General features: G+C 46.6%; 1 protein-coding gene across 1 annotated transcript in view; it reads left to right on the top strand.

The window, feature by feature from the left end:
* Positions 1 to 24772, top strand: part of ROBO3 (roundabout guidance receptor 3) — a 47251-nt gene that overhangs the window by 853 nt on the left and 21626 nt on the right. Inside the window, exons 2-4 of the mRNA XM_053452016.1 lie at positions 8540 to 8866; positions 24218 to 24375; positions 24592 to 24712. Coding sequence (XP_053307991.1) covers positions 8540 to 8866; positions 24218 to 24375; positions 24592 to 24712 — 606 coding nt within the window. The remainder of the gene's footprint in view (positions 1 to 8539; positions 8867 to 24217; positions 24376 to 24591; positions 24713 to 24772) is intronic.

Here is a 24772-nt window from a genome sequence, read left to right as displayed (position 1 = left end):
GGACGCGTTTGGGGTTAGAAATGGTTTCATTGTGTCAGATCACTGGGGGTTTGGGGTAAAATGGTTACTTTTTGGCACTGAGTCCCCTCAGCATTTCCTGCCCCAGGATGATCCTGCGCAGCCACTGCTGGGTTTGGACTGTAAAATATTCAGATTATTGATCTTTCCAGATGCTTCCCTTGAATTACATTTTTGCCCCTCTTGCGATTCACATTCCCCATGCTAATGCCCCCCGTGATCGGCCGTCTTCTAGTTCTGTCGGACCCCTTGAATGTACGTTTTGTATCGAGAGCTATTATTATTTTTTTATTTATAATTATTATTATTATTTATTTATTATTATTATTTATTTATTATTATTTATTTTATTTATTATTATTATTATTAATCGCCCAGTTCTTGACTTTGCTAAATTTGTATTGTTATCTCTTGATGATTTTAAATGACATTTATTGGGACTTTTAATGGTTGTTAAAGTTCAGAATTCCTTTGAGGCAACAAAAACTCATCGAGGGAAACGCGTTTAACGGACGCTGTGCCCGAGCAAGACTCTGTATACAGCGGGCGCAGCATATATGGTGAGGCTCTGTATATAGTGAGACTCTCTGTGTATAGTGAGACTCTCTGTGTATAGCAAGGCTCTGTATATTATTAGGGTCTCTATATGGTGAGGCTCTCTGTATATGGTGCGGTTCTGTATATGGTGAGGCTCTCTGTATATAGTGTGGTTCTGTATATGGTGAGGCTCTCTGTATATAGTGCGGTTCTGTATATAGTGCGGTTCTGTATATAGTGCGGTTCTGTATATGGTGAGGCTCTCTGTGTATAGTGTGGTTCTGTATATAGTGTGGTTCTGTATATAGTGTGGTTCTGTATATAGTGCGGTTCTGTATATGGTGAGGCTCTCTGTATATAGTGCGGTTCTGTATATGGTGCGGTTCTGTATATGGTGAGGCTCTCTGTATATAGTGCAGTTCTGTATATAGTGTGGTTCTGTATATAGTGCGGTTCTGTATATGGTGAGGCTCTCTGTATATAGTGTGGTTCTGTATATGGTGAGGCTCTCTGTATATAGTGCGGTTCTGTATATGGTGAGGCTCTCTGTATATAGTGCGGTTCTGTATATGGTGAGGCTCTCTGTATATAGTGCGGTTCTGTATATGGTGAGGCTCTCTGTATATAGTGCGGTTCTGTATATGGTGAGGCTCTCTGTATATAGTGCGGTTCTGTATATGGTGAGGCTCTCTGTATATAGTGCGGTTCTGTATATGGTGAGGCTCTCTGTATATAGTGCGGTTCTGTATATGGTGAGGCTCTCTGTATATGGTGCGGTTCTGTATATGGTGAGGCTCTCTGTATATAGTGCGGTTCTGTATATGCTGAGGCTCTCTGTATATAGTGCGGTTCTGTATATGGTGAGGCTCTCTGTATATAGTGCGGTTCTGTATATGGTGAGGCTCTCTGTATATAGTGCGGTTCTGTATATGGTGAGGCTCTCTGTATATAGTGCGGTTCTGTATATGGTGAGGCTCTCTGTATATAGTGCGGTTCTGTATATGGTGAGGCTCTCTGTATATAGTGCGGTTCTGTATATGGTGAGGCTCTCTGTATATAGTGTGGTTCTGTATATGGTGAGGCTCTCTGTATATACTGCGGTTCTGTATATGGTGAGGCTCTCTGTATATAGTGCGGTTCTGTATATGGTGAGGCTCTCTGTATATATAGTGCGGTTCTGTATATGGTGAGGCTCTCTGTATATAGTGCGGTTCTGTATATGGTGAGGCTCTCTGTATATAGTGCGGTTCTGTATATGGTGAGGCTCTCTGTATATGGTGCGGTTCTGTATATGGTGAGGCTCTCTGTATATGGTGCGGTTCTGTATATGGTGAGGCTCTCTGTATATAGTGCGGTTCTGTATATGGTGAGGCTCTCTGTATATAGTGCGGTTCTGTATATGGTGAGGCTCTCTGTATATAGTGCGGTTCTGTATATGGTGAGGCTCTCTGTATATGGTGCGGTTCTGTATATGGTGAGGCTCTCTGTATATAGTGCGGTTCTGTATATGCTGAGGCTCTCTGTATATAGTGCGGTTCTGTATATGGTGAGGCTCTCTGTATATAGTGTGGTTCTGTATATGGTGAGGCTCTCTGTATATAGTGCGGTTCTGTATATGGTGAGGCTCTCTGTATATAGTGCGGTTCTGTATATGGTGAGGCTCTCTGTATATAGTGCGGTTCTGTATATGGTGAGGCTCTCTGTATATAGTGCGGTTCTGTATATGGTGAGGCTCTCTGTATATAGTGCGGTTCTGTATATGGTGAGGCTCTCTGTATATGGTGAGGCTCTCTGTATATAGTGCGGTTCTGTATATGGTGAGGCTCTCTGTATATGGTGCGGTTCTGTATATGGTGAGGCTCTCTGTATATAGTGCGGTTCTGTATATGCTGAGGCCCTCTGTATATAGTGCGGTTCTGTATATGGTGAGGCTCTCTGTATATAGTGCGGTTCTGTATATGGTGAGGCTCTCTGTATATAGTGCGGTTCTGTATATGGTGAGGCTCTCTGTATATAGTGCGGTTCTGTATATGGTGAGGCTCTCTGTATATATAGTGCGGTTCTGTATATGGTGAGGCTCTCTGTATATAGTGCGGTTCTGTATATGGTGAGGCTCTCTGTATATAGTGCGGTTCTGTATATGGTGAGGCTCTCTGTATATAGTGCGGTTCTGTATATGGTGAGGCTCTCTGTATATAGTGCGGTTCTGTATATGGTGAGGCTCTCTGTATATAGTGTGGTTCTGTATATAGTGTGGTTCTGTATATGGTGAGGCTCTCTGTATATACTGCGGTTCTGTATATGGTGAGGCTCTCTGTATATACTGCGGTTCTGTATATGGTGAGGCTCTCTGTATATAGTGCGGTTCTGTATATGGTGAGGCTCTCTGTATATATAGTGCGGTTCTGTATATGGTGAGGCTCTCTGTATATAGTGCGGTTCTGTATATGGTGAGGCTCTCTGTATATAGTGCGGTTCTGTATATGGTGCGGTTCTGTATATGGTGAGGCTCTCTGTATATGGTGCGGTTCTGTATATGGTGAGGCTCTCTGTATATAGTGCGGTTCTGTATATGGTGAGGCTCTCTGTATATGGTGCGGTTCTGTATATGGTGCGGTTCTGTATATGGTGAGGCTCTCTGTATATGGTGCGGTTCTGTATATGGTGAGGCTCTCTGTATATAGTGCGGTTCTGTATATGGTGAGGCTCTCTGTATATATTGCGGTTCTGTATATGGTGAGGCTCTCTGTATATAGTGCGGTTCTGTATATGGTGAGGCTCTCTGTATATAGTGCAGTTCTGTATATAGTGCGGTTCTGTATATAGTGCGGTTCTGTATATAGTGCGGTTCTGTATATAGTGCGGTTCTGTATATGCTGAGGCTCTCTGTGTATATAGTGCGGTTCTGTATATGGTGAGGCTCTCTGTATATAGTGCGGTTCTGTATATGGTGAGGCTCTCTGTATATATAGTGCGGTTCTGTATATGGTGAGGCTCTCTGTATATAGTGCGGTTCTGTATATGGTGAGGCTCTCTGTATATAGTGCGGTTCTGTATATGGTGAGGCTCTCTGTATATAGTGCGGTTCTGTATATGGTGCGGTTCTGTATATGGTGAGGCTCTCTGTATATGGTGAGGCTCTCTGTATATAGTGCGGTTCTGTATATGGTGCGGTTCTGTATATGGTGAGGCTCTCTGTATATGGTGCGGTTCTGTATATGGTGAGGCTCTCTGTATATAGTGCGGTTCTGTATATAGTGAGCCTCGTACCCGGTGAAGCTGCATAAAGTGATGCAGAGTTTAAAACAAACACGGCTGCTGGAAGCGGGCACATTATGAACGTGGGGGCTGCGTGTTTGGGCTGGAGCCCCCGGCAGCAGCCCCCGGCAGCAGCCCCCGGCAGCAGCGTCCTCCCCTCTCATGAATATTATCCTCTAATTGCTGGAACCTCCATAAATTCTCATTAAACCCCTAAAGCGCTGAGATAATGGCTGCCGACGTTGATCCCCATTAGAGGTGAATTCCTGGCAGTTTGGGGTAAATCACGGCTTCGGGGAATGTTTAGCGTTTGTGGTTTTGAGATATTTATTAAGGAACCCGGGGTGGGGGGGATAAACCAGGCCAGGGATTGGCGGCCGGGGTGGATTTATCACAGAATGAGGTACTCGGTGACCAAACGATGACATCATTATCTGCGATATGAACGATTTGCAGGCTGCGTGCGGTGCTGACACGTCCTGCCCGGAAGGAGACGTTTGTTCCGGCTGGGTTCCTGCATCACCCACGAAACAGTTAGTTGCACAGCTCGACTTTGTGTGTTGGGTGTCAGAATCCATCCCACGGGAGGATTATTGCAGACCTTTGACCCCGTGAATTACAACCAGGGAGCTAGTTTTGGGGAGACTTAGTAGTGATGGTTAAAGAAGCCGGGGTGTGGAGACCGTTTCCTGTATTTACCCAAATACCCCGCGCTGTGTCCGTCTCGTTTCCATTCAAATCACGTGAGAGCCTGAAACGTTATCTAGAATAATACCTAGAAGTATCCTCAGGGGTGGGCCATTCTGTTAGAAGGGTGGGGTTAAATGCGAGGGGAGGGGCTACTTGTGAAGGAGCAGGAAATGGCGGAACAGATCATAGTATAGATTAGGATTATTAGGGTTTTTTTTTATACAGAGCTACAGAATATGTTGGAGCTATTTAAATATATTTACAGGGAGAGTCTCCAGGGAGCGCGTTTACAGAATAAATCCCGAGGCTCAGGTTGCTTCTTTCCACAATTCAATATAATTCAACCTTGAAAGCAGAAGAGAAAGAAGGGCATCTCCCGGCAGACGCGCATGCTGCCTGTGTTCATTCATTGATGGGCTCGGCATCCTCGTTACCGGATTCACTCCTGGACTCGGCTTCGCTCTCCATAACTCCTGTGCGGTTATTGCTGACGCCAAATGGAACGGCGCCTTTAATTTATTGCCGATTACCGGGAGAGATCGGGCTGATAGTAATTACCCCCCCATGCACCGAGTCACCTCTGCGATCACAATAACAGAGATCATGCGCCATTTACTGACCGAAGGTCAGAGACGCGAAGGGCGACGACACAAATGAATTACGGGGCTGGAGCTGACAGTAAGAATAATAGATGCCTTCATTCAGATATTAAAGCGCTAATCGCGCTCTTACCGCTTTCATTATGACATCATATATGAGTCGTCTAAATGTGATGCCGTTGGCCTTTTCCTGTTTCATAGTGAATTATGGCTCGTGGAGACAGCAACTTCCCTTCAATGGGCAATTTCTGTGATTATTCCACCCCAGGTCCCGGCTGATGTGCGATGCCGTCACAGAGCAGGCAATGCAGTCCGTGCTGCTAATCATCCGCTTGCCGGGATTTCAGTGGATGCTGTTCGTTGGATCGCTGTCTCGATTGCTGTGCAATTACTTAAACAGGCGCTCGTTACGTGACGGCCCCGCGTGGCCCGGTACGGATGGGGGTTGAATCAGTTATATGAGCGGCGGCTGCGCATGACATCGCTTGTATGATTGTGAACCGGAATGTGTCCTCGGTTGGGGTGTCACGGCTGGGACGAGGCAGGGATCGAGGACCTGGCTTGGTGAATGAATGCCGTGACGCTTGGCTGTCCCCCCCAAGCTGTACAAAAGACGCTCTGAAGGGGCAGTAAACAGAGGGGCCGCGGGTTCCACGTTAAAGGGACGGAATACAAGCGAAAGGCCACTTACAGAATAAAGTGCAGACGTTTGATTGTCAGCTCTTTGTACGGCAGGTATTTGATGATAAGAGGCATCTGCGCGCTCGGGTTTATTACATTCCAGCTCCTGACCTTTAAGTGACTTATATCTCCTGCCAATCTCCAATTTACTAAATCCCAGCCATTTGTTTGCGGTGAGCTGAGATGTCACCGCGATGTCACTGCGATGTCACAATCAGCCCTGACATTTGGGCCAAAATCAGCAGATCCATCCATCTGACGTTCAGGTCGAAGGCATTACTTGGTTTCATTCATTCGCATTTAATTGACCGTCCAGCACAGAGACCGCGCTACATGCATGTAGATTGTAAGCTCTTTAGGGGATTGCAGAGGGGGTGGAATGGGGTATCTGCCGAAGGCTCCTCGGCTGCAGTTTGTGCTCAGGCTTTTATCGGCCACTTTGCCTGGTTTACTACCGTTTAGGATAATTCCTGCTATTCCTTCCGTACGCAGCCATAAAAACCTCTGTAGCAGTTTGTTAGCCGCGCATGGAGACGTTTTATTGTCAGCTGCTGATCTCCCAGCTTCCCGCTGCAAAGTGTCTCTGGAATTCCTAGTAAACCCCCCAAATCCTGAACCAAAAGCGGATTATTATATAGCACCATCACATTCCACGGCGCTGTACAAAGGGACACGAACAAGGTGACTTTCTTCAAAGGACCTTCCCATCTGATGGCATAAAATCCAATAAAAAATGCTGTATTATCTGTAAAGCTTGCGGTGGGCTGGCTGAGGGTCATAGGAGTAGCACAGCTGGAGGATCACAGGCTGAGAGGGATGTCATGGCGCTAAGGAGTAACCGGACCCCAATCAGCGCCAAGCCGGAGGAATGTTGGTAAAATCTGTGAATGAAGTAATGCGTTGGTCGTGGAAAGCCGCGGAGGGGCACGTGGCACCGGCGTCAAGTAACCACAGATGGTATGCATGCGCAGACAGGAGCTTCGAGTCACTGCTGACCGGAAGCAAATGCCGTTATTACCTCCGCAATCTACTACTTTCACCACAAACTCAAAAACCTTTAATTGTCATCAGTTTAAGAAGCGGGGTCAACATTTACTGCCCCCCCCCATTTAGGCTTCCAAATAACCGGCTATTGTGGCGTCGTCGTGCTAATAAGCGGGTGACGCGGGGGCCGGCGGGGTGTAAATCATGGGGACCCGGCGCAGCTAAACAATGCTTTATTGAAAATGATTTTTGTCCTGGGGTCAGAAGGTTTCCTCGGGGGCAGTATGGGGGGTATTAATCCGCAGATCCATAAATCACAATATTTCCACTTTGTCTTTCTAAGAATGGAAGAAATAATTCTGCGTGAACTTGGCGTAACCTGCGCACAACGCGGCTCTAAAAATAATAAAAGCCAAGAACCTCAACCCGCTCGCCCCCTCGCTCGCCCCCTCGCTCGCCGCCTCGCCCACCCCCTCGCTCGCCGCCGCCTTTCCAGGACATTTAACTCTTCTATTGTTGTTTTAAAGGAATGTTGTAATTGTGAAAAAGCCTTTTCCACCCCAATCTGTGAGTCCATTTGCAAGTGAATTCCCAGGCCAGCGGAGAGCGGCCAGTAAACGGCAGGCAGGGCTTTATTCTGTCGGTGGGATCAGGGCAGATTAGCTGCTTTTAGGTGTTTCTTTAGGAGAAGATCTATAGCAACTGTCAGGGGGAGGATGAGAATGTGTTAATGGCGGCCGGACGGTGAATGCCGGGGCAACAGACAATGAAGCTCGGCTAATGAGTAAACCCAACCAGCTGCAATAATAGGAGCGCAGGGTATATGGGGGACCTTTAAACCGGGCTTTCACCCCCTGGAGAAGCCGATCTGCCCCCTACACAAGAGATCTGCCCCTATGGAAGAGATCTGCCCCTGCTCTGTGTTTAGCGGACGTTACGCATCGACCTTACTGGATTCTAACCATTTTTTAAATCTATTTCTGGCTTTTGGGGTCCTCGTGTTCTTGGCCCTTTAAATACCCCCCAGGTCACCCCTGTATTCAGACAACCTAATGTCCATTAGTAGTGGTTGGGGGCATTACGGAATAAGCAGTAAGTAGGGTTACTTCCCAGAGACCCCTCAAAATTCTGGGTGCTTCTCGTTGCTCTTCGGGGGGTCGGTGAGCGGATACAGAGATGGTAAGTTAGCCGCCGGGATGTTTGGCCCTCGGAGGTCTCTTCTTCATTTCTTTGGTCCATTAACTCTTGGCTGTGAGTACGGGCTGGATAGGGCTAATCCGCTCTCTGTTGTTGCTTCTCTTTGACTCCCTGTCGCCGCGGTCTGTTTCATTTGGTTTTTACGCTCATTAGTTTTGGGCATTGATCGGCCGCGCAGGCTGAGTAATGAGATGTGAGATCTCCGGGGAAATCGCGCTGATGATAACGGCTCCTCAATAGCCCATCGCGTCCGCCTGGCATGTTACAGACCTGTGCCCGTCCGGCACGCGCCTGGCAAACGGGGTACGGGCGGAGCAGACTGGGCGCTAGGAGCCGGTACCGGCATCCCCGGGGCAGACTGTGCAGTAGGAGCCGGTACCGGCATCCCCGGGGCAGACAGTTCTTTTCATTAGGGTTCAGCAGTATGTTCCGTGTATACAGCTGGCATTGCATCATACCTACCCAATGCCCCAGTATAGTGTGACCAGTCCTGCTTAATTATAATAATAATAAATATAATAATAAAAATAATATAATTATAATAAATAATAATAATCCGGATTCTCCTTTTTCAGGATCCAGGCCTCGCGTTGAAGATTTCCCCCCCCGAATCGTTGAGCACCCGTCCGATCACATCGTCTCCAAGGGGGAACCGGCCACCCTGAACTGTAAAGCCGAGGGCCGGCCGACCCCCATCATCGAGTGGTATAAGGACGGGGAGAGGGTAGAGACGGACAAGGACGACCCGCGCTCCCACCGCATGCTCCTGCCCAGCGGCTCCCTCTTCTTCCTGCGCATCGTTCACGGCCGGCGGAGTAAACCCGACGAAGGCGTCTATGTCTGCGTGGCCAGAAACTACCTGGGGGAATCCGTCAGCCGAAACGCATCGCTGGAGGTGGCAAGTAGGTTTATATTGGCACCCGGGGGTATTATTTGTTTGGATACCGGGACCCACGGATAAAGGGTTAATAGGGAAAGAGAGGGAACTTAGAGAAACGAAAGCAAGAAATGGTTAATACGCTCAGAGATGGAGATCTCCGCTGCGCGTTTCTGGAGCGATGTGCACTGGGTCATCGCAGAGCTTTACGTCTGTAATGTGAGGAAGCTTTACTTTATTGAGAGGGTGGTGGATATGTGGAACAGCCTCCTAGCAGAGGTGGTAATACAGTGAGGGGATTAAACATGCATGGGATTAAGGTTTGAGTCTTTACAGCAGGAGGAACGGGCGACTCGGCGGGGGCCGCATCTTCTGTTCCCGTTTCTCGGTTGTTTGGGTTAACTCTGTTCCTGATATTTGGGGGTGTGACCCCGCCCCGCAACCCCCCCCTCCGGTACCGTTTTTCGATGTTTTAAGTTTATTCACTTTTGGGGAAAATCGGGCTCTTTTGTAAGTTTACCTTTTGAAGAATTGAAAAATCCAAATAAAATAAATTCTGATCCTCTGTAATTTCCTTCATTCAGCACGTATGATGAGTGGCCCTCAGGGGCCGCGCCAAAATGTTATCCCAAGGAACACAATGAGACCCCCCCCCCCGCTCATAGCGTCGGTTTTAGGTTCAGGTTTTATGTATTTTAGTGTAAATGTATTTTGTATCATTCTTGTTACTTTGTTCTTGCAGAATTAAGGCAGAAAGCTGCGTTTTTAGTAAATACCCCGGTGTCGTTTATTTTATCCGGGCACCTGGCCGCAGACTGGCGTGGGGGGGGGGAATAAACTCCCATCATTCCCTGTCACAGCAAGAATTCCATCGTTTAGTAAAATAAGCGAAGGCTGTCAGCCAATCATTAATCAGCACAGCCAATTAACTCTTCATTGCCTGGCTTGGCTGAGTTCTAAACACATGAATGAGAGACACCGCTTAACCCCTTCCTAAATTCACTGCTGGAAAGGGTTAAATACCCGGCAGCTTTCATTCCCCGGAGCAGAAAAGAGAAAATGATTTGCGTTTGAACTGAAAAAAAAATCCCTTTTCTGTGCTTTTTGAATAAATTTTGCATGAATGTTCTGTCTGAACTCGCATGCTGTAAACGAGTAAATGGCAGCGAAATCAAATATTTAAGACCCCGTTTTTCCTCGTTCCCCGGTGGTCTTCGGCCGTTGCCCCCGGAGCGCGAGGCGCGTTTCCTGCAATGAAATAAAGCGCGCTGGCTTTCTTTGGGCGCGAGCTCCTGCGACGAGCGATTCCTTTCCGGTCGGGAGGCTCCTGAAGAATAGATATTTCCGGTGACGTCGGATTTTCCGGACGCGGCGGCTGCCACCGCATCGGCTCCCTCTTCTATTGGGTTTTATTCACGGCCAGCGCGTGTGCGGGGCCACAGATCCCCCGGCGACACGCGGATCGTTGTACGGCGCTACGGAATGTGATGGCGCTATATACACCAATAAAGAATCATTTCCAAAGACGTTGGTTCGGGACGCGGGTCCGTGGCGCACACTGAGGGTCTCCGAGCCCCCGATAACTCGGTTTCACCCCCACAGAGACCTCTGTGTAAAAGCTTCAGCTTGTGTTGGTGTCGGTGGCAGACGGGCTCTGGGGCCACATATAACACTCGTAGTGCTGCGGGGCACCGGCGCGTGGACCCCCATCCCCCCAGTACTGACCAGCAGTCAACCGAGGACTCTGGGTAATCCAATCAGCGGGGTCTGTGCTCCACCAAGGGGTTAACGGACCGGATTCCCTGCCTTCAGCTGCTGGATCAGTCAGTAGCTATATACTAACATATATATACTATGCGATAATAGCATGAAGTGGGGGTCACGGACACGGACCCCCCAGCCCCCCCCCCCCCGGGGTGTGGTGTAACCGACGCAGTATCCAGCAGGAATTTCTGAGGAATCTTTGTTTTTTTTCCTCCCCAGGGATGCTTTTGGCTCATATGAAGTGACTGTTACTGCTTTAACTTCACCTTAAAGAAAATGTAAATGGCTTTGATGCGTTCCCCCCCTCCAGTCTCTCCCCAGTTTTTCCCTCCAGTCTCTCCCCGGTCCCCCCCCCTCCAGTTGACGGAGGGCTGGGTGGCCGCATACCTGCTGATTAACGAGCCGCCTCTCCGTAAACAGCCCTCCCCGCAGGTAATTCTCTTATCTCTGCTTTATGATCAGAGATAACGCGCTCTCTCTCCGGGTCTCTCTCCGTGTCTCGCTCTCTATCTCCGGTCTCGCTCTCTCTCTCCGGGTCTCTCTCCGGGTCTCGCTCTCTCTCTCTCCGGGTCTCTCTCCGGGTCGGGTCTCTCTCTCTCTCTCTCTCTCTCCGGGTCTCGCTCTCTCTCTCCGGGTCTCGCTCTCTCCGGGTCTCTCTCTCCGGGTCGGGTCTCGCTCTCTCTCTCCGGGTCTCTTGTCGGGTCTCTCTCTCCGGGTCTCGCTCTCTCTCTCTCCGGGTTGGGTCTCTCTCCGGGTCGGGTCTCTCTCCGGGTCGGGTCTCTCTCCGGGTCGGGTCTCTCTCCGGGTCGGGTCTCTCTCCGGGTCGGGTCTCTCTCCGGGTCGGGTCTCTCTCCGGGTCTCTTTCCGGGTCGGGTCTCTCTCCGGGTCTCGCTGTCTCTCTCTCCGGGTCTCGCTGTCTCTCTCTCCGGGTCTCGCTGTCTCTCTCTCCGGGTCTCGCTGTCTCTCTGTCTCTCTCTCCGGGTCTCGCTGTCTCTCTGTCTCTCTCTCCGGGTCTCGCTCTCTCTCTCTCCGGGTCTCGCTCTCTCTCTCTCCGGGTCTCGCTCTCTCTCTCTCCGGGTCTCGCTCTCTCTCTCTCCGGGTCTCGCTCTCTCTCCGGGTCTCGCTCTCTCTCTCTCCGGGTCTCGCTCTCTCTCTCTCCGGGTCTCTCTCCGGGTCTCGCTCTCTCTCTCCGGGTCTCTCTCCGGGTCTCGCTCTCTCTCTCCGGGTCTCGCTCTCTCTCTCTCCGGGTCTCGCTCTCTCTCTCTCCGGGTCTCGCTGTCTCTCTCTCCGGGTCTCGCTGTCTCTCTCTCCGGGTCTCGCTGTCTCTCTCTCCGGGTCTCGCTGTCTCTCTCTCCGGGTCTCGCTGTCTCTCTCTCCGGGTCTCGCTGTCTCTCTCTCCGGGTCTCGCTGTCTCTCTCTCCGGGTCTCGCTGTCTCTCTCTCCGGGTCTCGCTGTCTCTCTCTCCGGGTCTCTCTCCGGGTCTCTTTCCGGGTCTCGCTGTCTCTCTTTCCGGGTCTCGCTGTCTCTCTCTCCGGGTCTCGCTGTCTCTCTCTCCGGGTCTCGCTGTCTCTCTCTCCGGGTCTCGCTGTCTCTCTCTCCGGGTCTCGCTGTCTCTCTCTCCGGGTCTCGCTCTCTCTGTCTCCGGGTCTCGCTCTCTCTGTCTCCGGGTCTCGCTCTCTCTGTCTCCGGGTCTCTCTCCGGGTCGGGTCTGTCTCTCTCTCTCCGGGTTGCGGAAGTTTCGGGTTCTCGGCGTCCTCCGGATTCGGTCGTTATTTGTCGGAACGCGTCGGTTCTGTTTATGTTTCCGTCTCCGGAGGTATTTAGACGAATCCTAAAACAAACGGTCAGTAAGCTGTCTCTTAGATTCAGGAGTAAATTCCTCTACCGCTTCTGCTGGGAGGCTGATTATCTACCAGATTTTCTACCTTGGCTTTTCCCGTCTCGTGTCTCTGGCGCTCTCTCTGATTTTAAGCGTGCGGGGAGTGCGAGGGAGGGGGGGGGGCGCGCAGGGAGCGCCGGAGACGCCATTCACACATTTTTAAATAGGAATTATTTATGTATTTTGTGTGACGTTTTGCAGCGTTTTCCGGACAGGAGACTTTTAAGTCCTTTGGACGCATTCTTTAGAAAGCAGCCGCAGGAGGCGTCAGGATCGCTTCGAGCAAATGACAGAAAGTGCCTTAAAAGCCGCGTTTTGAGTCATTCTTGCGATTTGTCGAGTCATGGGATTTATCCGGACAGCGCTGCGTTTGGGTTCCGGATAGCGATCTAGATCCTGTCCAGACCTCCCGTCCTGACCCCGACGGACCACCCAGCGGCAAAGTGCCCCCCCCCCCGCCAGACAGAGCGTGTTTCATGTACCGAGCCGCAAATCCTGCTCCAAACTGCCCTCTTCAAACGGGGCAAACGGGGGCGCCGGGCGCTGTCTGCGCGTCGCCTCTTCACGCTTCTCATGATGATCATTCAAATAAACGCGTCGATTCCACGGCTCTGGGTGTCCAGGGGGGCCAGATAAATGTCAGTACAGCTAATATTATAGTGAGAGGAGTAGTAGTAATAATAATAACAGTACTGATAATATAATAATTATACAAATAATAAAAGTATTAAAGTAATATATATATATACATATAATAATAATAATAATAGAAATAATAACAGTACTGATAATATAATAATTATACAAATAATAAAAGTATTAAAGTAATATATATATATACATATAATAATAATAGAAATAATAACAGTACTGATAATATAATAATTATACAAATAATAAAAGTATAAAAGTAATATATATATATATATATATATATAATAACAGTACTGATAATATAATAATTATACAAATAATAAAAGTATTAAAGTAATATATATATATATATATATAATAATAATAATAATAGAAATAATAACAGTACTGATAATTATACAAATAATAAAAGTATTAAAGTAATATATATATATAATAGTATAATAAAGGTAATATAGTAATATAATAGTGATAATATAGTAATAATAAAAGTAATATAGTAATAATAGAAGTAATATAGTAATAATAGTAATATAATAGAAGTAATAGTAGTAATATAATAGTGATAATATAGTAATAGTAGTAATATAATAGTGATAATATAGTAATAATAGTAATATAATAATAGAAGTAATATAATAGAAGTAATAATAGTAATATAATAGAAGTAATATAGTAATAATAGTGATATAATAATAGAAGTAATATAGTAATATAATAATAGTGATAATATAGTAATAATAATAGTAATATAATAATAGAAGTAATATAGTAATATATATAAATAATAATACATTGTACAGTGCTGCGGAGTAATATAATAGTGATAATATAGTAATAATAGTAATAGTAATATAATAATAGTGATAATATAGTAATAATAATAGTAATATAATAATAGAAGTAATATAGTAATATATATAAATAATAATACATTGTACAGTGCTGCGGAGTAATATAATAGTGATAATATAGTAATAATAGTAATATAGTAATAGTGATAATATAGTAATAGTAATATAATAATAGTGATAATATAGTAATAATAGTAATATAATAATAGTGATAATATAGTAATAATAGTAATATAGTAATAGTGATAATATAGTAATAGTAATATAATAATAGTGATAATATAGTAATAATAGTAATATAATAATAGTGATAATATAGTAATAATAGTAATATAGTAATAGTGATAATATAGTAATAATAGTAATAGTAATATAATAATAGTGATAATATAGTAATAATAGTAATATAATAATAGTGATAATATGAATTAATTATTTGCACTAAATCTTTCTGAGGTTGTGGAGGAGCCGCTGAGGACAGAAGCCGATGTGACTTTATTGTGTAATTAATGAGTTTTTACCGATTTCTGTAAAACTGAGTGGTAATTAACGTCTTGGATTAAATAGTGGAAATCCCAATTAAAGCTCGGCTGGGGAGCTGACGCTTCATGCTGACAGTATCCAAATATCAGAAGCTTCTTAGCGCTGTAAGCAGCGGTCGGTGATCTTCGTAAATCACATCTGGGATTTGGTGAAATTCTTTGATTTTTAGTAATTCTGCGTCCATGTTCTTTAACTGTTTATGAACCAGACCCTGGGCCGTTACACTTCCTTCCAGCACCCAGAAGGTTAAATGAGATGCACGTTAACGGGAAACGATATAAATGCCAGAAATCGCCCCTCCGCGCGGCGGCTTCTCGTTTATTCTGGACGTTTTGTTACGTGGAACGAAGTGTTTTTGGCGTAACTGGGTGTTTTGGGATTTTTGTGCGTATTTAGCGAGCGTGACCCGCTTTATGGCCGCGTGGGGGGGGCTCTCTGAACCACCCGATTATTCTGCTTATTTCTGGTGTTTTGCAGTAAGATAAAGCCGCAGTAGGTTACGGACTCCGTGGGGCCGGTTACGGGGCCACTCACCTCTTTAGGGGAATATTCGCTGAATTCGTCTTCGTTGTATTTTTATGTCTTTAACGAATTCCTTTGGGTTTTATTGGAATTTGCATGGGGTGTCCGCGGCCGGCCCTCCTGTCCTTTACCCTCCGTATGAGGGCCGCGCGGCCTGGTAGCTGATAAATGGCTTTTGTTTTTTTTTTGGGATGTTTTTGTCTGTTCGGGGGATGGTCGGCTCTGAAGACTCAATTTGTTGGCCACAGGTGGTGGATTCCGTGGTCTCGGTGAATGGTTTCCCATCTGCAGCGGCCTCGGGACAGACGTCAGTAAACAGATTCCAAGGGGCCGGCAAACGGGCCGCGTCCCGACGACTCCGGAACCAGTACCGGGACGGATAATTTCCGTTTTAAACGTGTTTCTGGCGCAGGGCGAGTTCCACGGAATCCATGTCTGGCTTTACTGATCGAGCCATGTCTGTGAACACGGGTCACGAGTCCGACACGCATGTAAACGGTCAGCGGGGAGGCAGGAATACCCCCGGGGTACAGACCGATGGGGCAGCTGCGGGGGAAACGCATTGTTACAAAATCTAGAAAAAAACATATTGTCGCCCCACGCGTGGCGCGTTACCGTGGTTACTGTCTGTGGTCGTTCTGCGGACGGGATCTTCACTGCCGGTGAGTTTTTGTTAGCGTGAAGATTTGTTGCTTTACTGCGTGTTTTTGTAGCTGTGGGTGATTTTGTGCGTTTTGGGGTCACAGTGGGGGTGGTGTCCTGTGTTTTGGGGTCACAGTGGGGGTGGTGTCCTGTGTTTTGGGGTCACAGTGGGGGTGTCCTGTGTTTTGGGGTCACAGTGGGGGTGGCATCCTGTGTTTTGGGGTCACAGTGGGGGTGGTGTTTTGGGGTCACAGTGGGGGTGGTGTCCTGTGTTTTGGGGTCACAGTGGGGGTGGTGTTTTGGGGTCACAGTGGGGGTGGTGGTCTGTGTTTTGGGGTCACAGTGCGGGTGGTGTCCTGTGTTTTGGGGTCACAGTGGGGGTGGTGTCCTGTGTTTTGGGGTCACAGTGGGGGTGGTGTCCTGTGTTTTTGGGTCACAGTGGGGGGGTGTTTTGGGGTCACAGTAGGGGTGGTGGTCTGTGTTTTGGGGTCACAGTGGGGGTGGTGTCCTGTGTTTTTGGGTCACAGTGGAGGGGGTGTTTTGGGGTCACAGTGGGGGTGGTGTCCTGTGTTTTTGGGTCACAGTGGGGGGGGTGTTTTGGAGTCACAGTGGGGGTGGCGTCCTGTGTTTTGGGGTCACAGTGGGGTGGTGTTTTGGGGTCACAGTGGGGGTGGTGTCCTGTGTTTTGCGACCCAGCTGCCCGGGGAATGTGCCGTTTGCCGAGCGCGTGCTGGGGGTCCGGCGGCCCCTCTCCGACCGGCTCAGCAGGTGCTGCGAGCGTCTCTGTGTCCGACGGCCAGTATCCTGGCTCCTGATTGGCTGCTATGAGTTGTTACTTTGTCACACTTTGTCCCGGATGTTATCTGCCCGGTGATTCCCGTGACTTTTTAATGTGAAATTATTGGGTTTTGGGATTGTTTTGAGGGCCGAGTCATGTAATGAGGTAATTAATTCAGCGAGTGTTTCCACGGCCCAGGGGCCACAGACAATGATCTATGGCGAGGCGGGGAACAGGAATAGACGAGCCTTCGGGGTAAATCTATTTCCTCCTCTTAACCCTTTACTAACCCAGGGCCGGCCGGACGCCGCCTGCGTTAGCAGCTTCTTCGCTGATGGGAGTCTGCCTGAAAAGGACTGGATTTAATGACAAACTCTTCTTTTAACCCACAGAGTGCCGCGTGGACAAGCAGCCCTTTCATTGGTGGTTAACGGGTTAGCGCGTCACATGATGTGGCAGTAAGATTTTATTGAGAACTTTCCTAACCCTAAAACTCAGGTTTTACTTTACTGAGAGGGTGGTAGATACGTGGAACGGCCTCCAAGCAGAAGTGGTAGAGGGTAATACAGTGAGGGTATTAAACATGCATGGGATAGACATACGGCTCCTGAATCTAAGACGAGACCAACAACTGATTAAGGTTTGAGTCGTTACAGCAGGAGAAACGGGCGACTAGACGGGGGCCGGATGGGGCCGATCTGCCGGCAGGTTCTGGGTTTGGCCGGCACTCGGGTGTTGGGGCATTAAACGCCTGATATCTCTTCCCGTAAGCTAACTCTGACTCTGCGATAACATAAGGTGATGACATCACACTCTTTAGCGTATAAGGATTCCGATGTCATTAATGTATAGATGCAGAATGAACATTCCGGGCAAACCCCGGGGGGACAGAAAAAGGTGGAATTAAAGGATTTAAACCCATTTTGATGGCAGATGAAGGAGCGGGGGCTGGCCGGTTAATCTGAGGCCGTTTGCGGATATTTGGGGGTCTTTCAGGAGATTATCTCTCGGGGGCCGATCCGTGGGGCGTCCCGGCGTCTCCAGCCATGAACCGAATTTATAGTACTTGGTGTTGAGGATAACTCCCATCATGCACTGCCGGATGCCGCCAGTGCCAGCGTGCGTTCCCGTTTCTGAGTGTGGTGGGAGCTGGATGTCGGGGTCCCGTAAATATTAACACTTTGTTATCTAGCATTCCATGATCCTTGCTGCCGAATCCTCTGGGTAATAATTGACCCCCCCTCAGCCCCCCCAGGGGTTTTATTTCTATTAGATTAAATTAATCCTCTTTCTGGAAGATTAGCTGATCCGGCATCATGGAGCCTCTCGCAGATTACAGGTCATGCCTTAATCCGTTTACGGCTTCATGGAAGACCCGGTGCAGGGGGCCGGCGAGGGCCGCGTGTCACAGAGAGAGCGTCCCGTCTTCCTGATCTGTGACCCGTAAAAAGATCCGTTATTATTCTGCGGGAAGAAAGTGTATGACGGCGACATATAAATAACACATTGTACAGCGCTGCGGAGTATGACGGCGACAAATAAATAACACATTGTACAGTGCTGCGGAGTATGATGGCGATATATAAATAATAATAATAACACACATTGTACAGCGCTGCGGAGTATGACGGCGATATATAAATAATAATAATAACACACATTGTACAGCGCTGCGGAGTATGATGGCGATATATAAATAATAATAATAACACACATTGTACAGCGCTGCGGAGTATGACGGCGATATATAAATAATAATAACACATTGTACAGCGCTGCGGAGTATGACGGTGATATATAAATAATAATAATAACACATTGTACAGCGCTGCGGAGTATGACGGCGATATATAAATAATAATAACACACATTGTACAGCGCTGCGGAGTATGACGGCGATATATAAATAATAATAACACATTGTACAGCGCTGCGGAGTATGACGTGATATATATAAATAATAATAACACACATTGTACAGCGCTGCGGAGTATGACGGCGATATATAAATAATAATAATAACACATTGTACAGCGCTGCGGAGTATGATGCCGATATATAAATAATAATAACACATTGTACAGCGCTGCGGAGTATGACGGCGATATATAAATAATAATAACACACATTGTACAGCGCTGCGGAGTATGACGGCGATATATAAATAATAATAATAACACATTGTACAGCGCTGCGGAGTATGACGGCGATATATAAATAATAATAACACATTGTACAGCGCTGCGGAGTATGATGGCGATATATAAATAATAACACATTGTACAGCGCTGCGGAGTATGACAGCGATATATAAATAATAATAATAACACACATTGTACAGCACTGCGGAGTATGACGGCGATATATAAATAATAATAACACACATTGTACAGCGCTGCGGAGTATGACGGCGATATATAAATAATAATAACACACATTGTACAGCGCTGCGGAGTATGACGGCGATATAAAAATAATAATAACACATTGTACAGCGCTGCGGAGTATGACGGCGATATATAAATAATAATAACACACATTGTACAGCGCTGCGGAGTATGACGGCGATATATAAATAATAATAACACACATTGTACAGCGCTGCGGAGTATGACGGCGATATAAAAATAATAATAACACATTGTACAGCGCTGCGGAGTATGACGGCGATATATAAATAATAATAATAACACATTGTACAGCGCTGCGGAGTATGACGGCGATATATAAATAATAATAACACACATTGTACAGCGCTGCGGAGTATGACAGCGATATATAAATAATAATAATAACACACATTGTACAGCGCTGCGGAGTATGACGGCGATATATAAATAATAATAACACACATTGTACAGCGCTGCGGAGTATGACGGCGATATATAAATAATAATAACACACATTGTACAGCGCTGCGGAGTATGACGGTGATATATAAATAATAATAACACACATTGTACAGCGCTGCGGAGTATGACGGCGATATAAAAATAATAATAACACATTGTACAGCGCTGCGGAGTATGACGGCGATATATAAATAATAATAATAACACATTGTACAGCGCTGCGGAGTATGACGGCGATATATAAATAATAATAACACACATTGTACAGAGCTGCGGAGTATGACAGCGATATATAAATAATAATAACACATTGTACAGCGCTGCGGAGTATGACGGTGATATATAAATAATAATAACACACATTGTACAGCGCTGCGGAGTATGACGGCGATATATAAATAATAATAACACACATTGTACAGCGCTGCGGAGTATGACGGCCATATATAAATAATAATAACACATTGTACAGCGCTGCGGAGTATGACGGCGATATATAAATCAATAATAACACATTGTACAGCGCTGCGGAGTATGACAGCGATATATAAATAATAATAATAACACACATTGTACAGCGCTGCGGAGTATGAAGGCGACATATATAAATAATAACACATTGTACAGCGCTGCGGAGTATGACGGCGATATATAAATAATAATAATAACACATTGTACAGCGCTGCGGAGTATGACGGCGATATATAAATAATAACACACATTGTACAGCGCTGCGGAGTATGACGGCGATATATAAATAATAATAACACATTGTACAGCGCTGCGGAGTATGACGGTGATATATAAATAATAATAACACATTGTACAGCGCTGCGGAGTATGACGGCGATATATAAATAATAATAACACACATTGTACAGCGCTGCGGAGTATGATGGAGATATATAAATAATAATAATAACACATTGTACAGCGCTGCGGAGTATGATGCCGATATATAAATAATAATAACACACATTGTACAGCGCTGCGGAGTATGACGGCGATATATAAATAATAATAATAACACATTGTACAGCGCTGCGGAGTATGACGGCGATATATAAATAATAATAACACATTGTACAGCGCTGCGGAGTATGATGGCGATATATAAATAATAACACATTGTACAGCGCTGCGGAGTATGACAGCGATATATAAATAATAATAATAACACACATTGTACAGCACTGCGGAGTATGACGGCGATATATAAATAATAATAATAACACATTGTACAGCGCTGCGGAGTATGACGGCGATATATAAATAATAATAACACACATTGTACAGCGCTGCGGAGTATGACAGCGATATATAAATAATAATAATAACACACATTGTACAGCGCTGCGGAGTATGACGGCGATATATAAATAATAATAATAACACACATTGTACAGCGCTGCGGAGTATGACGGCGATATATAAATAATAATAATAACACATTGTACAGCGCTGCGGAGTATGACGGCGATATATAAATAATAATAATAACACATTGTACAGCGCTGCGGAGTATGACGGCGATATATAAATAATAATAACACACATTGTACAGCGCTGCGGAGTATGACGGCGATATATAAATAATAATAACACACATTGTACAGCGCTGCGGAGTATGACGGCGATATATAAATAATAATAACACACATTGTACAGCGCTGCGGAGTATGACGGTGATATATAAATAATAATAACACACATTGTACAGCGCTGCGGAGTATGACGGCGATATAAAAATAATAATAACACATTGTACAGCGCTGCGGAGTATGACGGCGATATATAAATAATAATAATAACACATTGTACAGCGCTGCGGAGTATGACGGCGATATATAAATAATAATAACACACATTGTACAGCGCTGCGGAGTATGACGGCGATATATAAATAATAATAACACACATTGTACAGCGCTGCGGAGTATGACGGCCATATATAAATAATAATAACACATTGTACAGCGCTGCGGAGTATGACGGCGATATATAAATCAATAATAACACATTGTACAGCGCTGCGGAGTATGACAGCGATATATAAATAATAATAATAACACACATTGTACAGCGCTGCGGAGTATGATGGAGATATATAAATAATAATAACACACATTGTACAGCGCTGCGGAGTATGACGGCGATATATAAATAATAATAACACATTGTACAGCGCTGCGGAGTATGACGGCGATATATAAATAATAATAACACACACTGTACAGCGCTGCGGAGTATGACGGCGATATATAAATAATAACACACATTGTACAGCGCTGCGGAGTATGACGGCGATATATAAATAATAATAACACATTGTACAGCGCTGCGGAGTATGATGGTGATATATAAATAATAATAACACACATTGTACAGCGCTGCGGAGTATGACGGCGATATATAAATAATAATAACACACATTGTACAGCGCTGCGGAGTATGACGGCGATATATAAATAATAATAACACACATTGTACAGCGCTGCGGAGTATGACGGCGATATATAAATAATAATAACACACATTGTACAGCGCTGCGGAGTATGACGGCGATATATAAATAATAATAACACACACTGTACAGCGCTGCAGAGTATGACGGTGATATATAAATAATAATAACACATTGTACAGCGCTGCGGAGTATGACGGTGATATATAAATAATAATAACACACATTGTACAGCGCTGCGGAGTATGACGGCGATATATAAATAATAATAACACATTGTACAGCGCTGCGGAGTATGACGGTGATATATAAATAATAATAACACACATTGTACAGCGCTGCGGAGTATGACGGCGATATATAAATAATAATAACACATTGTACAGCGCTGCGGAGTATGACGGCGATTTATAAATAATAATAACACATTGTACAGCGCTGCGGAGTATGACGGCGATATATAAATAATAATAACACACATTGTACAGCGCTGCGGAGTATGACGGCGATAAATAATAATAACACATTGTACAGCGCTGCGGAGTATGACGGCGATATATAAATAATAATAATAACACATTGTACAGCGCTGCGGAGTATGACGGTGATATATAAATAATAATAACACATTGTACAGCGCTGCGGAGTATGACGGCGATATATAAATAATAATAACACATTGTACAGCGCTGCGGAGTATGACGGCGATATATAAATAATAATAACACATTGTACAGCGCTGCGGAGTATGACGGCGATATATAAATAATAATAACACATTGTACAGCGCTGCGGAGTATGGCGGCGATATATAAATGGAGAATGGCGCGTTCCGTCAGTTTAATGTCACTTTCCTGCTGGGAATAACCCGTGGTGTGGGAATTACCAGCCGCTAAACCCGGTGCTAAACGCGGTGCGTTGGGGTATTTAGCAGCTCCAGGTGTGATCAGTAAAGCGTCACTCAGCGTGTGGGAGACGTGGTTGCCTCGTGGACCCCGCCGCAGCTAACGTGTATCTCACAGCCGATTCCTCCAATCAGAGGGGAAGGTTCCGGATGATACGTGGAACCCGCTGTCACAGTAACCACACAACGTATCCGGACCCCCAGATAGTCAGGGCTCTCGGGGGTCTCTGTGGTTCGCGGGTCTCGGGGTCTCTGTCTCTCGCGGGTCTCGGGGTCTCTGTGGCTCGGGGGTCTCTCGGGGTCTCGTGGATTTCATCCTCTCTGTTTGTGAAAGAGACAGTTATCTCTGAATTACAGGGGGGGGGGTCTCATTAAGGGATTTAACGCTCCGCAGAAAAAGCCGATTCCTGAGAATCCGACGCCGCCGGCCGAACGCTCCGATGTTTTGGTGAAGAGCTCGCTAATTACTCTAATTTAAACAAGAACAAAGAGCCCGTTATCTGAGGATTTCACACCAAAAGTGGTGTCGGGGGAGGGGTGTTTCAGGCTGGGAGTGGAGTGTGACCGACCCTCTGGGGTAACGGGGCAATAAACTCCAATCCACGCTAACACCTCCTGCTATTCCCACCGGAAGCGGATAATCCACTTCCAACAGCGCCGTTTCCAGACGCAAATCACATTTCACCAGCGACGCATTTCATTACACCGAGCCGCATGTCGCACCGCATTACAAAGTATCAGTGCCGGGGAGTTTATTATGAATGTCAGCGCGAGCCGAAGCTCTCAGCCGCAGAGGAAGAATATTTGCCCGTACCGTGGAGGTTCCCGTTATTCACCGCCGCCGCCGTGGTTACCGTTACCTCAAAGTCCTTCGTTATTCAGGAGGCATTGGCTGTTGCCATGGTTACAGCTGTCATTATGTATGGATAGCCCATTATTCACTTATATTATGTAGATGGAATGAATCTCTGCTCGATGTATGAATGAAGCTGAGCGCACCAGGCACTCCGGTGGGTCGGGCACCACGTGGCAATTCTGGGGCAAATGTGACAGTAACCAGTTCTGCGGATTATTCTAAATGCAGCATTCTGCCCCAGAATGTCTAGAACAGCGTCCCGGGTGCCGCGGTGAGCTGGCCCTGGCCCCCGTGAAGAGAGATGTGGCCAGGGGTTGGTGTGACGTTTCCTTATTACATCCGATCAGGGGGCCCCCGGTACCGCGGCGGCGGCGGGGACACGGATGGCTTTTATTCCTCCGTGTTATTTTATGTTCTTTGCGTGGAAATGAATGATGGCCGCCAATCATACGATTATCTGCGAAACGCGCGGCTCCGGTAATCGTGGTGAATGGGGGAGAATAAATACTTTGGGGATGGCGGAGATTTGGTGAGCGCTCGTGGCCTGTGCAGCAGAGCGTTGCATCAGACCGTAATCCGGCCCCCGGGGGCCTTTCTCCCGATGTGTCTGCGGTCGCGGGGTTTGTAGAGTTTGGGGTTCTGATGGCGGCTTCTGTCTTCGCAGTTTTGCGGGATGATTTCCGCCAGGCTCCGAGCGACGTGGTCGTGGCGGCAGGAGAACCGGCTGTCATGGAATGCATCCCGCCGCGGGGCCACCCCGAGCCCACCATATCCTGGAAGAAAGACAGCGGTCGCATCAGCGATAAGGACGAGCGGATCACGGTAAGAAGCCTGGGCGGACGGGGCGGAATAACAGGGCAGTCATAGAGGTTTAAATGCTGTCCGGGAGGAGATGTTCTTTTCGATACCAGCGCTGAAGATGTAAATTGAGTTTTGGGGCCGCCAGCATCGGAGGGTCTGCATGGCGTGACGTGACACGTGTTTACACGGGAAGCTGTAACACGCAGTAACCCCTTTCCTGTCGTTTCTCTCTTTTAGATCCGAGGAGGAAAATTAATGATTTCCAACAGCAAGAAGAGCGACGCGGGGATGTACGTGTGCGTGGCCACCAACATGGTGGGCGAGCGGGACAGCGAGCATGCGCAGCTCATAGTCTTTGGTATGTCGCACAGGGACGGAGCTGAAAAGGGGAAGCGATGGAGGAAGAGGAACCCGGGGG

This window comes from Spea bombifrons, chromosome 12, assembly GCF_027358695.1.
Source record: "Spea bombifrons isolate aSpeBom1 chromosome 12, aSpeBom1.2.pri, whole genome shotgun sequence".
In the NCBI taxonomy this organism is placed as follows: domain Eukaryota; kingdom Metazoa; phylum Chordata; class Amphibia; order Anura; family Pelobatidae; genus Spea; species Spea bombifrons.
Note: the sequence above shows the minus strand (reverse complement) of the source record. Positions and strands in the feature narration are given on the sequence as shown.